A 17,256-nucleotide genomic window follows, 5' to 3' on the forward strand; every position below is an offset into this window, starting at 1 on the left:
ACATTAGAACAAAAGATCAACAATACCAAAATTTCTATGTGCAACAAACCAAATTTCACTTACAAATGATAAAGATATATTAATAGCTACATAAAGAGCAAAATAAGTGATTAAATAAAAAGAAAGAGAAATAGAAAATTACCTGCAAATAATAGATACCTAAAAGATGAAATTTATAGGGCCAGCAATATGAAATTTTAGTAAAGAGAAGATTATTTTCTTCAAGACAATTTCAAATCAGACAAAGGACCACACTCATGAGAATCCTTAAAGACAGTGCCCAGGATTCAGATTGCTCAAGGCTTTTCATTCTAAAGCAAAGTACTCAAGAAAAAAGGAGAGAGAAAATTTAAAGAGATAAGAATGATGATCTGAGTCCATAACCTCCAGAATTTGTCAAAGAAAACTGACATTGAAGTAAATCTATACAAAGCTAAAAGAACTGGAGCTATCCATATATGGATCAGATACACCTTCCTCTAGAAAGGTAAAAGAAACAACTTCAAGAGATAAACAATTTGGAAGAATATATATATGAAAAATATATATATATTTGAAATATATACATATTTTGAAAAACTTCATATATATTTATATATATTTTTTTCATTTAGTAAGCATGGTTAAACTACCTACTATATGCCAAGTCCTGTCACTAGGGCTAAAGTACAAACTCAATTTAGAACATAAAAAAAGTAATAAAACACTCCAAGTTCTACCTAGAGGTGTGAAAGAGCAGTGATATGAGAGCACAGGTGAGGGTATAGTTAATTTTGCCCAAAAGAAATAAAAATACTTTGCAGAGGTGACATCTAAACTGCTTCCTGAAGAATGAGCAGGCATTCATGGAGGAAAGACAATGAAATCGGAGGAGATGAACAGGAGGCTGGAAAAGTCAGTTTAGACACATTGCTTAACATGTAGAAGAGCTGGATTAGATCCTATTAATTGAAGGGAGTCACAAGAAGATTTTAAGTGTAAAAATGACAATCACATCTGTATTTTTCAAAGATAATTCTGACAGTACTGTAAAGAATATGTTAAACAGGAGAGTAGTTGCAAGGCAAAACGATTTATGAGTAAAGAAATTAAAGCAGTTTTATAATTAGAAGGAAAGTTGAGAATCAGTCAAAACTTGAAAAATCTGTAAGACGAATGGATCGGAAATGATTAGTGAAATAAAATTAATGGGTGAAATGAACAGTGCAGTTCTGATTTCTTAAAAATAAGGTAGATACATAAACCATGATGAAGAAAGTGTGAGAGGAGTTGAAGAGTAAACCCAAATGGTAAAAAACTGTATTTCTCCTACAAAGAATTTAAAGTTGTTTTTGGTAAAAACAGAAATAACAAAATTATCCCTGCTAAAAAAAAATACGTGGCTTCCAGAGTAAACATTAGGCAGTGGGGAAAAGGAATAAAAATAACACTGACAAAACCTATTGTGATAAAGAGGATTATCAATTAAATAATTTAATAAATGCAGGGCTCCTGGAAACAGTAGAGTCACTACTGGATTTAAAACACAACATCTAGGGACTTCCCTGGTGGCATAGTAGGGGTTAAGAATCTGCCTGCCAATGAAGGGGACACGGGTTTGAGCCCTGGTCCAGGAAGATCCCACGTAACGCGGAGCAACTAAGCCTGTGCGCCACAACTACCGAGCCCGTGTGCCACAACTACTGAAACCCGTGCGCCTAGAGCCCATGTTCTGCCACAAGAGAAGCCACTGCAATGAGAAGCCCGTGCACTGCAACAAAGAGTAGCCCCGCTCGTCACAACTAGAGAAAGCACGCGTGCAGCAACAAAGACCCAAGGCAGTCAAAAAATAAATAAATAAGTAAATACATAAATTTATTTTTAAAAAAACATCTATTTGTTGGCTTTAAAATATTATTCAGCAATTAGTCCAACAAGTATTTATTGAGTGGCTACTACATGTCAGGGATAAGGAATATAAAGATGAATACAACATTTTTATTCACCTACTTTTGAGGAACTTATACTCTAGAGGAGAAGACAAACTCATAAAACAAGGAGTTAATTAATAAATGCAGTGATAGGACTACACAGAAGGGCAAGGAATAGAGTGCAATGGCACCTTAGCAAGCAGAAGGCTAGGATGAGGGAAAGTTTCCTAGAGAAAGCAAAGTCAAAACCAAGTCTTAAAAGATATGTAAGTCAGCCATTTCAAGAAGTGAGAAGAAAATCATGGCAAAGGGAAACAAAATGAGTATGGCCCAGAGGTCAATAAGAACATGGTGTTTGTGAGGAGTGACGAGTGGCTCTAAGTCGTTGGAACATGAAAAAAGAGGCAAAAAGTGACGGAAAATGAGGCTGGACGGGTAGCAAGTGCCAAATCCTGGAAGGCCTTGTTTGTTCTTCTAAGAGAAGTTTGGATTTAATAGTTCTAAGCAGAGAAGTTCATCAGAAGCCAGGGAGCTTTTAAAACATACAGATGCTTAGACCCTACTCTTCAGAGATCCTAATTCACCAGGTTTAAAGAAAAGGACAACGCATTTGAATTTTCTAATGGTTTGCCTGGGTAACTGTGCTGTACTATACGTTGTTTGAGAGAACTGCTGTGATAATGTCTTCAGTTCAGACCTAAACTGATTTGCGTGGGGAGAACAGGTTAAAAAGGAAGGCGGGATGGTTTGGTAATCAATAACAGAGTACATTGTAAGGAACTGAGAGAGAGAAGCAATTCATTAGGTAAAGACAAAGGAAAGAAAAATTTTATTAATATAAGTATATTTTACAAATCAAGTAGTGACAAAAAAATAAAGAAAATATGGACAAAAATGAGTTAAAATTCTGAATATTTTGACTTGAAATTATCTAGATGTATAAAATTTATAACCAGAAACTTATATCCTAAAAATTTTCAAGCTTAAAAAATTAACTTTGTTGTATTCTTTGAAAACAAAGAGGAAGAATAAAGCTGTTGAGAGAGTAGGTTTGAAGTCTGGCTTAAATCCATCACACAGTGAGACTTTCGATAGGTCACAATCTCTACATGGCCTCAATTTCCTCATATGTAAAATGGATATAATAATGATACACATCTTATAGGGTTCTGGTGAATATTAATTAGATAATACATATAAAACTCTTAGAACCTGAAAACTACTAGAGTTCAATAAATGTCAATTCTTATTGTTAATGTAATTCTTATCATTACCTAGGAGGCTACAGCAAAATGACTCCACAGAGCATAGAAATAAAGTTACCTTCACAGTAAAGATAATTAGAGTCAGCATAGAAGGAATGCTATCAAGCTATAGAAAATCTAACCAGAGATGCTCTCTAGCTGTGCAGCCCAGGAAACCTGGGAACCATACAAGTCCCGTTAAAGACTGCAAAAGCTTTCCTGAAAGTACCATGAGGAAGAAGAGGAAAGCAAACAGCAAGCAAATACCTCTTTGGACAATCAGAGGCCCCTCTTTTTAGAGGAGCCCATCACATTAATATCTGACTTAGAATATTTGACCATAAAGAAGAATTCAGTCTATTAGTTACTAGGATAGTGAGGGCTAGATGACATTTTATTACACCCAGTTTTCTTGTTAGTAAGTTGTACTATTTATGTTAGAAACAATTACCTAAATTTTAAGACTATGTTGAAAAAAAAAAGAGTATTCTATCAATACATAAGAGGTAAGAAAAATGGGAGGAGAAGATGGAGTCCACAGTGTTTCTCTAGACTCAAGAGAAACAGAATCGGAAGCTATAATACCCAAGCATTTGCAAGATGAGCCTCTGACGACTTGGATGAAATATTCCTTGAGACTGCCTAATTCTTTACTCTATATTACTTTATTCTAATGACTTCTTTAATGTCTCTCTTGATTCCCAGACTTTTTGCCCCAGAAGGACAGGGACTCTATATTTATTGTATTCACAGCAGCAACCCTACTATATCGGCACAGTACTTGGCAGTAGACCCTCAATCAGTATTTGCTGAAGAGTAAATGACTTCCCACTTTCTCCCGATTCAAAGAGGACAATGAAGATGGGTAGGACTCTGCTCTCCAGAAAGACTGTGTACTTTTTGCCTCCTAGTTAGGCTTACCAACAGTCAGTTGTTTTTGTTTCCAAACTTTTTTTATGTCAGTGGTCTTTGGTATTACAATTTCATAATTAAAGCTGTAATTATGCCCATCAATGAAGGGAGTATGGAAAGAGAACTGTTTCTATGAACACCAAGTAGGCTCTAAAACCACTGAGGCTGTACACACTATCCAGACTCTAAAAAGCCTCCATAAAGGTGAATCACTATAAAAACTTGGTATCAAATTAGGTGTGATAAGACAACTGTAAAAGGTTAGAAAAGAACCCTAAAAATTTATAAGGGTTTTTAAGTGTAAGGAGTTTAAAGATTACAGGATTTGATCTTTACTTTCTATTATATATTAAGTTAGGCTATATATAATCTATATGTAATCTATACAGAAAAGGTCTTAGGCCTATATCCACAGATTGATAAATGAATGTACACTTAAATGTTTTAAAGTAAAATAAAACGCTTGAGTTATATACGTTACTATTGTTTGATTCCCCTTAATCAATTAGCTGGTGACCCAGATCATGTTGGATAAGAAGGCTTTTAACTGTTCTTACCAAGAAATGATGTGGTACTTATTACATATATTAATCATACGTCTACATGTTGAAAAGTCGCTGAAAATCCACCTTTGCATATATTCACGGTGCATTACAATTAAATGCCTCTTTACTTGACAGTATACCCCACTAAACTATAAATTCCTTGGGAAAAGGGGTCATGTCAATTCCCAATTTCATAGTGCCCAGCACTTGGTAATGCCTTTCAAATAGGTGCTCTGTAAACATTTTTTAAATGAAAAAACATTTCAATTCTCTTAAAAAAAAAAAAATCAGATCTGAGCAGTATCATATGGCTCTTTAGTACCAGTTAGTAATAAAATAACTCTACATAGAAAAGACAAGTTCTTACCAATTTATAGACCCTCCAGCACACTTCTCCATAAGCAATGCTTTCCAACATTCATGAGTAGATTTAATAACTTCAAGAGCAAAAGCCTAGTTAAAAACCAAAAACAGACACAGCAATCACATCATTATACTAACATGGAACTAGTCATAGTATGACAGTTAATTATTAAGAACATGAGCTCTGTAGTCAGGCAAACCTGAGTATAAATTCTCACATCATTATTTACCAGCTGTGTGACTTTATGCAGATTACTTAATCTCATTGTATTAATTTCTTCATCTATAATATGCAATGTAATGAAGATCATCTCAATCAAGGGTTGGCAAACTTGGGCCTGTGAGCCAAATCCAGCTCACCATGTGTTTTTGTAAATAAAGTTTTTATTGAGAACAGTCATGCCTATTCATCTGTGCATGGCCTCTGACTGCGTTAGTGCTACAATGGAAGAGTTGAGTAGTTGTGACAGAGACCATATGGCCTACAAAGTCTGTAATATTTACTTTCTGGTCCTTTACACAAAAAAGTTTGCCAACCCCTGATTTAAATCATAGAGTTGTTGAAAGAATAAATAAGATGTTGAATGTCAAGTGGTTAGCCTACTATCAGTATCTTCCTTGTAAATAAGCATATACCTATTAATTTCATCGTCATCAAAGCTGTAAGTAGTCCAATTGCATAATGGTTTTAGATTATCCACTGTCTGAAGGTAGTAAACCTCAACATTTTCTATTTTTTTTTTCTTAGTATGAATTCATATAGTGTCTAAAAATGCAAAATCAACAATAGATATAGATCTAGTAAGACCGTCTAAGGAAAACTTGCTTTATTTTTCCAAAGCAGAAAATTCTTTATATTTTTCCCAAAAAATGTTCCTAATTTTCCTTAAGTGAGAGATTACAGTCTAAAATAATAGTTTTATATTTATATTTAAAAATCTTAGACAAAGCCCTCAAGATCTTAAGGGTTCTTTTAATGTACCTTTAAAAAATACTGGGTTCAGCAATAAACTCTTGTGTAACAAAATACTTATTGTAATTTTAAAGTTTTCACGACCATGGCTTACTTTAACTGCAAAATATACTTTATTTATTAGTACCACTTAAAGGTTGGTTTACAATGTGAAATTTATATAGTGGCAGTAAGTTTAAAAGACATAGTCCATGTTTTTGACTTTAACTCTTTGGTCTATTTCCTCCATATGTGTCATATTAGAGGCGCTTTCTGGTAACTTTGTGGTTTTCTAATAGAAAAATCCTCTGACAGTAAGATAATTCAAGTGCTGTCTTAATTGTTAAGTACCTTAATTCTGCCATGGTAGGATGAACACTTAGGAGGGAAGCCCCTTTGGATCTGCATTCATGGTCAGTAACTTTCTCTCCTCTGGAATAAGTAAATGGAAGGCTTTTCTTCATATACAATTTGCAGACTTAGACCGATCATGGAAATCCTTCATTTTCTAAGATGAAGGACTTATTGATAGATAAACAGATGCATATAGGTATTTATCAGCCTTACTGATTTACTTAGAGATCTCCTAAAACTTTTTTAAAAATAAAAATGATAAAATAATGTCCTTAAATATGAAAGTCAGTAAAAAGCACTTTTGTTATCATATTATATACAAATGTTCATGTATGAAATCCCCCAAAGTGAAAGAAATATTGTACAAGTATCACAGGCACATTTTAAAATAAAGATTATCAACTTCACCTTGTTCTTGAATTCTCCATTAAAAGCAAACTGGTTTTCTGGTTTTCCCTCTGGTATCTTATAAAATCTAAACCAATTAAGCGTAGCTTCTAAGTAACCAGGTTTGTACTTCTTAACATCTTCAATATCTGTAAGTGAAGAAACAAAAATACTTTTTGTTAAAAATCAAAATCCACTCCTATTAGTGGTACAGCACCGGCCTGAGGGTAGTCAGTCCAACCCTGCTGCTCACTAGCAGCATAATCATCAGCATGTATCGTATCACCTCCGGACTTGCCTTTTTTTCTCCCATGTAAAATGTTACTCCTTCACTCTACAAACATTTCTTGTGCACCTTCAGATACCATGTAAGGAGTAGGGGATAAAGTCTTCAACTTTGTTGAAGACAACAAAGTTCTTTTCCTCAAGGAGCTCAAAGGTTTAATTTAAAAAAAAAAAAAAAAACCCCACAACAGGCAGATAGACAACAAACTCTATTAAAGTGAGAAGATTAAGTGAGATATACTTAAGGACTGATGTCATTCTGAGGACAGTGGGGGGCTTCGAGTAGGGAGAGGTACAACGTCAGGATCCGTGTTTTATAGGTACTAAGCCAAAGGGTGCTGACAGTAGAATGGAGAGGGCAGCACCCAGAAAAGAACATACTACAGGTGGATGAGAAGGGTTTCATGCACTCCTACACCAAATATTTAGTAAGTTTCTCATTATGTATCCAACACTGTTGTAAGCAGTGAAGTAGAACAGGAATCAGAAACAAGTCCCTGCTCACAGGCTTACATAGTAGGAAGAGACAGACAACAAATAAAGACACAAATACACAATTCAAGTGGTGAAAAGTCTGATGAAGAAAAATAAATCAGAGTAAGACAGAGAATGTGGTCAGGGCAATTTTAAACAGAGTGATACTTGGACGGTTCAGAGTTTTTCATTTCAAATTAGCAATGATTTGTAGGATTTATTTTTAAGTTCTATTACCACGTAAACACCTTAACCATTACATTTTGAAGACATTCATTTAAATATAATTGGAAATACTACTGTATTAGTAATAGGCCCCTCCCCCAAAAGAGGTGCCCAAGGAATGTATCATTTCCAAAAATATCAATTCAAAAAGTATGAGAAATAACTAGATAAAACTAGACGTCTTTACTCTCCACCAGACTGTGGCTTAAGGGAAATTTAGCATAGTCCTTTATTCATAGTATATTATGGCAAATGACAAACAGACTTAGCAGCACTTGGAGCATTAGAAAGCTATAACTAAAACCAGGAGATGACACCAGGCATAGGGATAATTTAAAGATCACTTGGTTTCAGACACGCTTATCCAAGCCTTGTGGGAATCCCCACTCACTAGGCATGACAGGAAAAGGTAAGAACCTAGCAGGCATGGGTTGAACAGACAGGAATTATCCTTTTCCTTTTTATCCTTGCCTTGTGCCTGTTAGGTAAAGGTTTAGCAAGAGTGACATATGTCTCCAAAGGCCAGGTGTTTCACATAAGTGAAATAAGTGTGGTAAGGCAGAGACCATAGAAATGGCAGAGACTATGGCAAATAAAAGACTGAGTATGCGGCCTAAAGGCACGCAAATCTAAACTTTTAAAATATGTCAATGGGTTACACATCTATCTAAAGTAATTCTGGAGCAAACTGCAGAAATGTTACAACTAACTAAGGGAAAAAAGAATCACTTGAAACTGAACACAGGTTAAGTAAGTGATGGAGGATGTTTAAAACAGTGAATTCTAAAGATTAAGATCACATCTTTTTAATATTATACACTGTATCCTAGGTACAGAGTTCTTTGTTATGCCCCAAATGGAACATTCAATAAAGATTTCAGCTAATTAAATTCTGATTATTTTTTCTCTTGACCTTATAAAAAGAGCTTCTTTCTAAAGTGAGCTTTCTATTGACCATTTTCCTACATCCTATCTCTATTTTTACAAAAACAAATCTCTGTAAATTAACTGAGTTCTTCCAACTCACTGTTTTCTTACTCAAGAGGAAAAAAATATCTCTTAGTCCACTGAAGGTGAGCAACCAGAAATGCACTTTAATCAATGTTCAAAATAAATAATTTTCTATTACTTAAATCTGATTTATGACATCATTATACTTGCCCAGTCTACCATTTCTGTTCTACTGCATAAACTTTTTTTTTGATAATTGCTTTTTAACACACTGATTTCAAATAAGAAAGGAAAAACTAAGTTATCCAGTATCTACCTCAGCTTGCAACGTTTTCCCTTCAGAAGTTATGAAGGGAACCTGTTAAGAAAAGACATCAATAATAAAAAACCTGGGCTTCCCTGGTGGTGCAGTGGTTGAGAGTCCGCCTGCCGATGCAGGGGACACGGGTTCGTGCCCCGGTCCGGGAAGATCCCACATGCCGTGGAGCAGCTGGGCCGGTGAGCCATGGCCGCTGAGCCTGCGCGTCCGGAGCCTGTGCTCCGCAACGGGAGAGGCCACAACAGTGAGAGGCCCGCGTACGGCAAAAAAAAAAAAAAAAAAAAAAATATATATATATAATAAAAAACCTGAACATTTAATAATGCCAATAAGAAGTGTAACTCTCCAAATATAAGGTAAACTTTTCCATTCTCAATTAATTAAACACTGGGGAATAAACAGCTGCATTTTCACAAAAAAAAAATACATTTTAAATATTCAATTTAAGTATTTTTAAAACCTCAATAGCAAATGCCTGAAGCCAAAACCTTATATGCAATACCAACAGTCAGTTCAATGAATTACTCTTCCAAAAATATGAAAAATTCCACCTGAAGTCTATAAACTGACTTACACAGTTCATAAAAGATTTTTATATAAATAACCTCATTTGTTCCTCATAAAACTCCCGAGAGTTGTGAGGAGTAACTAAATTCACATTAAACTTAAGAAAACTACAGCTAAGGAAAGGTAAAAGGGACTTCCCTGGTGGCACAGTGGTTAAGAATCTGCCGGCCAATGCAGGGGACATGGGTTCGAGCCCTGGTCTGGGAAGATCCCACAAGCCACAGAGAAGCTAAGCCTGTGAGTCACAACTACTGACCTGCGCTCTAGAGCCTGTGAGCCACAACTACTGAGCCCATGTGCCACAACTACTGAAGCCCGCGTGCCTAGTGCTCATGCTGCACAACAAGAGAAGCCACCACAATGAGAAGCCCGCACACCACAATGAAGAGTAGCCCCTGCTCGCCGCAACTTGAGAAAGCCCGTGTGCAGCAACGAAGACCCAATGCAACCAAAAATTAATTAATTAATTTTTAAAAAAAGAAAATGTAAAAGATTTGTCAAAATGTTGCCAACTCATTCATGGTAGAACTAGTATTATATAAATACAAGCCCTCTAATTCCATGAATTCTGATTTTTCTTCTATATTGCACATTAATAATTTGTCACAGGTTTATTTATATTAGCTTTTATGTGTAGATGTATTTTTGGGGGGTTTTATTGCGGGAAAATATACATAACATAAAATTTACCATTTTTAAGTGTTTGATTCAGGGGCATTAAGTACCTCCACAATGTTGCGCAACCATCGTTATTATCCAACTCCAGAATTTTTTCATTAGATATATTTTTTATAATATGTTATTTTAAGAAAAGCAGTGATTCCCTAATTGTCATTTATTTCCACCCTTGGAATTAATTTTATACAAAAGTTTCTACTAGAGATAATTATATAATTTATTTTCAAGATGAACTAATCCAACAATAAAAGTTAGAATAATCTAGAAGAGCTCTTTTATATAATCAAGCTAAGCTTATTTCAGTTTCAGTTTTTAACTACAATTAAACTCTCTTAATCAAGATCGACTTGATCAATTCCCCAGACGATTAACAAAGACTCTCCACTTACGTAAATATTCTGCCTGATGTCCACAGTGGTCTGTCTGCTGAGTCTGGTAGACAGCTCTAGAATGAAGCCCACACTTGGCTCCCACCAGTTAAGTTTTAGCCTTAGCAAGCAGGTATGTTTATTCCTAAAACATTCATGCCAACTGTATCTGTTGTTATAATTATGAGATTTAATAAAATCATATAAGGCAGTGACTTTATCAGTATAAAAAAATGAGATTTTGTTTCTATGAAAGTAACTTGAATGTTTTTAAAAGAATTCAATAGGGCTTCCTTGGTAGCACAGTGGTTGAGAGTCTGCCTGCCGATGCAGGGGACACGGGTTCGTGCCCTGGTCCGGGAAGATACCACAAGCCGCGGAGCGGCTGGGCCCGTGAGCCATGGGTGCTGAGCCTGCGCGTCCGGAGCCTGCGCGTCCGGAGCCTGTGCCCCGCAACGGGAGAGGCCACAGCAGTGAGAGGCCCGCGTACCACAAAAAAAAAAAAAAAAGAATTCAATAAAAGAGATTGCTAAAAATATCTGCTGTCAAAGTAGGCCTGGGTAAGTTAAAGATGAGACAAAGATGTAAAAATTTACAATTAAACATGTAGATTGATCTGCAAATGAGGTTGGGAAGAGGATTTTTAGATATGAGAGATCAGGGACAGCCTCTGACAAAAAGTATTTTAGTAAATTCTTAGATGAAGTGTGGGAGCAGAACTCCTTCTGCCTATTCACATAGGCAGAAGAGTCCTGGGAGGAAGACTGTGCCAGTCAATACTCTAAGGTACGAGTGTGTGTCAAACGTTTGAGGAAGACAATTAAGCAAGCCCTGCGTTTAGAGCAGGGTGAAGTAAGAGTATGAGGAGATGAGATTACAGAAGCAGTCACATAGGAGTCTAAGGGCCAGACTAGGGACTTGGCTTTGCGATGAGAAGCCACTACAGGATTCTGGGCAGAGTACGTGTTTCATGAAGAAATCTAGCTGCCGTGAAGGGAAAAGACCACGGAGAGGAAGAAGTGGAAGCAGGAAATCCAATATGAGGCGAAATGTGATGAGGGCTTTGATAATTGTAGTTGTATGGAGGTGGTGACAAATGGTCAGTTTTGGATATTATTAGAAAGCAGAACTGAGAGGAATTACCAGTGAAAGAAAAAATTAAAAACAACAAAACCCAGTAAAGATCAGACTTAACGTAAAATTTAAAGTATCAAAGAGTTAAAAAGGACTAGTCTGTAACATTAAGTAGCACTTTAAATTATAATACGACTAAATGTAGTCACCTAAATATATATCACCCTATATTTTTTAGTTTCATAAAAGGTGTCATAACTTCTGACAAAGTGTACAGCCATTATTTACTTTATAAAAGAGCTGCTTCCAAATTTGAAAGTTTAATTAACGAAGATTATATACAGTCTCCTTAAGGGAATTTTTATATTAAAACTAAAAATACATGATTTATAAATAACCATAGTTCTATATAAAACCATTGGAAATTTTGTAAATTTCTTTATTAAATGCTAGGTAAAAAGCAATACAGAAAATAAAGATGCAGTATAACAAAATGTAAAGTTTAATTTGGCTTTTCAAAATCCAGAGCTCTCTATTTTAATTTAGTTTGTCTTAACTAATTTTGATTTAGAAATGTATAAAAGCAAAGAAATTAAGCTAAAATATCTTAGTCAAAACCTACCACTTTATCTCTGTAGATGTGAGAGGATCATAACACTTTTCACTTTTTAAAAGCAATCTTTATGACTTATCTTTTTCTTTCATTAGAGATACTGTCTACCTTTCAACATGTAATCAAGTTTCTTTTCAGTATAAACCAATTCACTTGTTTCTAAAACGTAAATGAATATCACAAACTGTAATCTATTAAGAAAAAAAAGGTTTGATAATTGACTTTCTTTCTAATATTTATTATAAAAAAAATTCTCTTATACCAGGAGTAGATTCTAATCACAGGTATTTGTCAAGACTTCCATTTTACCCAGATTTCAGATTTAAACACACTTTAATACTCTATTTTTGCTAAATAAGCAAACAGTAATGATGTAAATGAGGTAAAAAAATTCAGTTGATAAGGCTCATTTTATACACATAGCCATATGATAGAGAAAGAAAGAGAGAGAGAGAGAGAGAGAGAGAAAGAAATATCTAACCTATGACATATTTTTACTCTGGAGACTTATCAAAGACACAATGAACTTTAAAAGTAATTATTTACCAAAAACAAAAAAAATTAAGAAATTTTAATCATGAGGAAATCATAACACATTCTATAATAAATATCTTTAAGATATTTAGTGATATTATTATATTATAATATTAATATAATATCAATATTCTAATTAATATTAAATATTTTAAATAATTTAAATTACTCTCTTGCCTACCCAGAAAGAACCATGCCCAGTCCCCCCAACTTTTGATATAATTAAATATTGGATATTAAAAACAAACAATAAAGGAAAAACACACTCTTATTACTTACTAATAAATAACTTCTTGGTACAAAAGAAAATCAAAAGAACTCAATCCTGAGGGGACCCCTACAATCAAGGATTTTAAGGTAGTTATTATGAATATGTTCAAGGACGTTCAGGTAAATATGGTCACAATGCATGAACATGTGGAAATCTCAGTTGAGGAATAAAAACTATGAAACTATCAAATAAAAAAAAAAACAAATGAGGGAGTATATGAAATGAAAAATCATGAATTTAATAGCAGAACTTGGATATGGCAGAAATAAATCAGGTAAGTATAAGTCAGATCAATAGAAATCATGGAGTCTAAAGAACAGTAAGGAAGAAAGACTGAAAAGACAAGAGAGTTTCAGTGACCTGTGAGACATTAAGAGTGGTCTAAATACAGCATACACAAAAATTAACTTGAAATGGATTAAATACTTGAAAATAACACCCGAAATCTTAAACTTCCTAGAGGAAAACATAGGCTGTAACCTCACTGACATCAGCCTTAATGATGTTTTTGTGGATTTAACTCCAAAGGCAAGGGAAACAAAAGCAAAAATAAATAAATGGGACTACATCAAACTAAAAAGCTTTTTTGTGCAGCAAAGGAAACCATCATCAAAATGAAAAGGCAACCTAATGAATGGGAGAAGATATTTGCTACTTATATATCTGATAATGGGCTAATATCCAAAATATATCAAGAACTCATAAAACTCAACAACAACAAACCCAATTCAAAACTGGACAGAGGATCTGAATAGACATTTTCCCAAAGAAGACATACAGATGGTCAACAGGCACATGAAAACATGTTCAACATCACTAATTATCAGGGAAATGCAAATCAAAGCCACAATGAGATATCACCTCACACCTGTTAGAATGGCTAGCATCAAAAAGACAAGAAGTAACAAATGTTGAAGAGAATGTAGAGAAAAGGGAGCCCTCGTGCACTGTTGGTAGGACTGTAATTTGGTGTAGGCACTATGGAAAACAGTATGGAGATTTCTGAAAAAATTAAGAATAGAAAAGCCATATGATCTAGCTAATCCACTTATGAGTATTTACCCCCAAAATATGAAAACTCTAATTTGAAGAGACATATACACCCCTACGTTCACTGCAGCATTATTTACAATAGCCAAGATATGGAAACAAGTCAAGTGTCCATCAACAGATGAATGGATAAAGAAGATGTGGTATATAAACATAATGGAATACTACTTGGCCATAAAAATGAATGAAATCCTGCCATTTGCAACAACATGGATGGACCTCAAAGGTATTATGCTAAGTAAATAAGTCTGAGGGAGAAAGACAAATACTGTATAATTTCACTGACATGTGGAATCTAAACAAGACAAAACAAACAAAAACAAACTCATAGATACAGAGCTTAGGTTAATGGTTACCAGAGGGGAAGGGGTTGAGGGGTGAGTGAAGTGAGTGAAGAGGGTCAATGGTTTGGTGGTGGATGGCAACTGGACTTGTCATGGTGATCACTTTGTAGTGAATACAGATGTCAAATTGTAATGATGTACACCTGAAATTTATATAATAATAATTTTTAAAGTGGTCTAAAATATGTTATGAGTCTCAGAATGAGGGTTAAAAAATATGGGGTGAAAAAAATGTGAAAGTATAACGGTAAGTAATTTCCCAAATGTGGCAAAAACGAACTTACAGATCTGCAAAGTTCAGGATATCCCAAGGAGGATAAATAAATATAAAGGAACGACCACCTTAGCATATCACAGAAAAATTGCTGAAATCCAAAAATGAGGAGAAAACCTTTAAAACAGTCTAAGAAAAATAATATATTATATACTAAGTTAACAACACACTGACTGTTGACTTATCAAAAACAATGCAGGCCAAAAGAAAATGGAAAATCTTTACAAAAAACCCCTGTAACTCAAAATTCTATTTCCAGTTAAAGTATACTTCCAAAACAAAGGCAAGAAAAGACAGATCAATGAAAATGGAGAGAATTCATCGCCAAAAGAACTGCACTACAAAAAATGCTAAAGTTGAAGGGAAATAACACCAGATGGAAACTACAGATCTTCAGGAAGCAATAAAATATATGGGTAAAAAAATGGCAAAACATGGGTAAATATAATAGAATACGTGTGTGTGTGTGTTTTTCCTCTTAGTTTTTTTAAAAGACATTTTATTGTTTAAGACAATATGAAACCAAAGCACAAAGGATGGATGGAGGTTCTGGGACCAACTGTATCTCTCATACAACTAGCTGGTGTAAATGCAAAATGGTACCTAGAGTCACTTTAGTAAAGTTTGACAGTTTCTTACAATGTTTAGCATATAATTACCCACTGACCTATAACCCTATTCTTAGGTATTTCCTCAAGAGAAATGAAAACATGGGTTCACACAAAGACCTATATATTTGAATGTTCATAGCAGCTTTATTTGTATTAGCCCCAAACTCAAAACCCAAATTTCTGTCAACAGGTGGATGGATAAACTGCGGTGTATCTACACAATGGAACACTATTCAACGACAAAATAGAACAAACTACACTGATCACACACAATATGCATGAATCCCTACAGCATTATGCAAGAGAAATAAAAATACCAAAATAATACTTGTCCTTAGCAATGTACAGGTAACTCCAAAGAAACATAACTACAATTGTTAAAAATGCTAAAATTTTAAGTACAAATGTTTTCTCACTTTAAAATAAGTGAAACTGCACTATTTTGAAGGTATTTTCAAACTTTGCTCAAAACATTCATTTTTTGTTTATCAATATATATATGCGTACATTCATTTATTCATCAATTAAAAAAAAATTACCAAGCACCTATAACATGCCAGACACTGAACAAAGCTTTAGTAGTAGAAAAATTAAATACCTAGAAACAAACCTAACATAAAATGTAAGACCTTCATTAGTAAATCTACATCAATTTTCTAAAAGATAAATGAGAAAACCTGAATAATTGGAGAAATATATAAACATATCATACTCATTCTTGCAAAATTTAATATTTTAAAGATAGCAGAAATCCCTGACAATTAATTCCAAAAATTTGCCCAGAAGAATATATGCATTAAGAAAAAAACCAAACACCTTGGAAAATGTAGAACAAAAGGAGGATTTGCCTTGTATATGTTTTATTATGAGGCTGTTGTAATTAAAATAATGTGGCATAAGCACAGAAGTAGATCACTGACACCAAAGAGAATCTAGAAGCATACTATCTGTATAAATAAGAATGCAATAAACAATAAAGGAGACATTTCAAAAAAGGGGGAAAAGATTTTTCTGTTAAGAGGTGATGAAAAAATTATTTATGTGGAAAAAATAAATTCCACATGGATTAAAGATCCAAGTGTAAAAAAATTAAAACATAAAAGAATAAAAAAGAAATAAGGAAAAACAACTTTGTGACTATGGGGTAGGAAATCCTTACATAAGAATCAAAATGCTAAAGTCACATATAAAAATGATTGATAAAATGCAATATGTCAGAATTTAAAATGTCTGTAAGACAAAAGGCAACACAGCTTCTCTGAAGATAGGGAGAAAATATTTGCAACCTAAATAATAAAGAATTAATATCCAAAATATCTAAGCAACTCCCAAATATCAAAAGAATACGTCAACTCAATAGAAAAATGGAGGGCACCATGCATAGGCAATTCACAGAAGGGAAGATACAACTAGTCAATAAATATATGAAAAAGATGCTCCATCCAAGCATTAAGCAGAAAAATGTAAAATTAAAACAAAATACCATTTTCATCTATTAGACTGGCCAAAAAAAAAAAAAACTTTTAAAGGCTAAGAGTATGTCATTGAAGCTTCAAAACCTGTAAATTAGGCATTATTTATTTCCTTTATGTAAATTAGGAAACTGGGACTCCATGAGGTTAAGTAATTGGCTCAAGATCTTAAAGGGAATAGAGTAACCTCAATATAGAGTTGACCCTTGAACAACATGGGTTTGAACTGTGCGGGTCCACTTATACATGGATTCATTTCAATGTGTGTACTGCGGTACTAGTGATCCATGGATGGCTGAATCTGAGGATGCCTGCACTGCAGATATGGAGGGCCAACTGTAAAGTTACATGTGGATTTCTGACTGTGCCAGGTTCGCACCCCTAACCACCGCATTGTTCAAGGGTCACCTGCGCTACCTTTAAATATGGGGTGGCAGGGGTATGTGTGGGGAAAAGAACATCATCAAATTTGATTAGGT

At 34.4% G+C, this 17,256-nt stretch overlaps 1 protein-coding gene across 3 annotated transcripts in view; it reads right to left on the minus strand.

The window, feature by feature from the left end:
* Positions 1 to 17,256, minus strand: part of PPA2 (inorganic pyrophosphatase 2) — an 83,826-nt gene that overhangs the window by 17,951 nt on the left and 48,619 nt on the right. For all 3 annotated transcript variants that reach the window (XM_059067442.2, XM_059067443.2, XM_067036434.1), the window contains 2 exons: positions 6,689 to 6,816; positions 4,979 to 5,064 (listed from right to left, as the gene is read on the minus strand). In XM_059067442.2, the coding sequence (XP_058923425.1) occupies positions 4,979 to 5,064; positions 6,689 to 6,816 (214 nt within the window). The remainder of the gene's footprint in view (positions 1 to 4,978; positions 5,065 to 6,688; positions 6,817 to 17,256) is intronic.

This window comes from Kogia breviceps, chromosome 6 (assembly GCF_026419965.1).
Source record: "Kogia breviceps isolate mKogBre1 chromosome 6, mKogBre1 haplotype 1, whole genome shotgun sequence".
NCBI classification, from domain to species: domain Eukaryota; kingdom Metazoa; phylum Chordata; class Mammalia; order Artiodactyla; family Physeteridae; genus Kogia; species Kogia breviceps.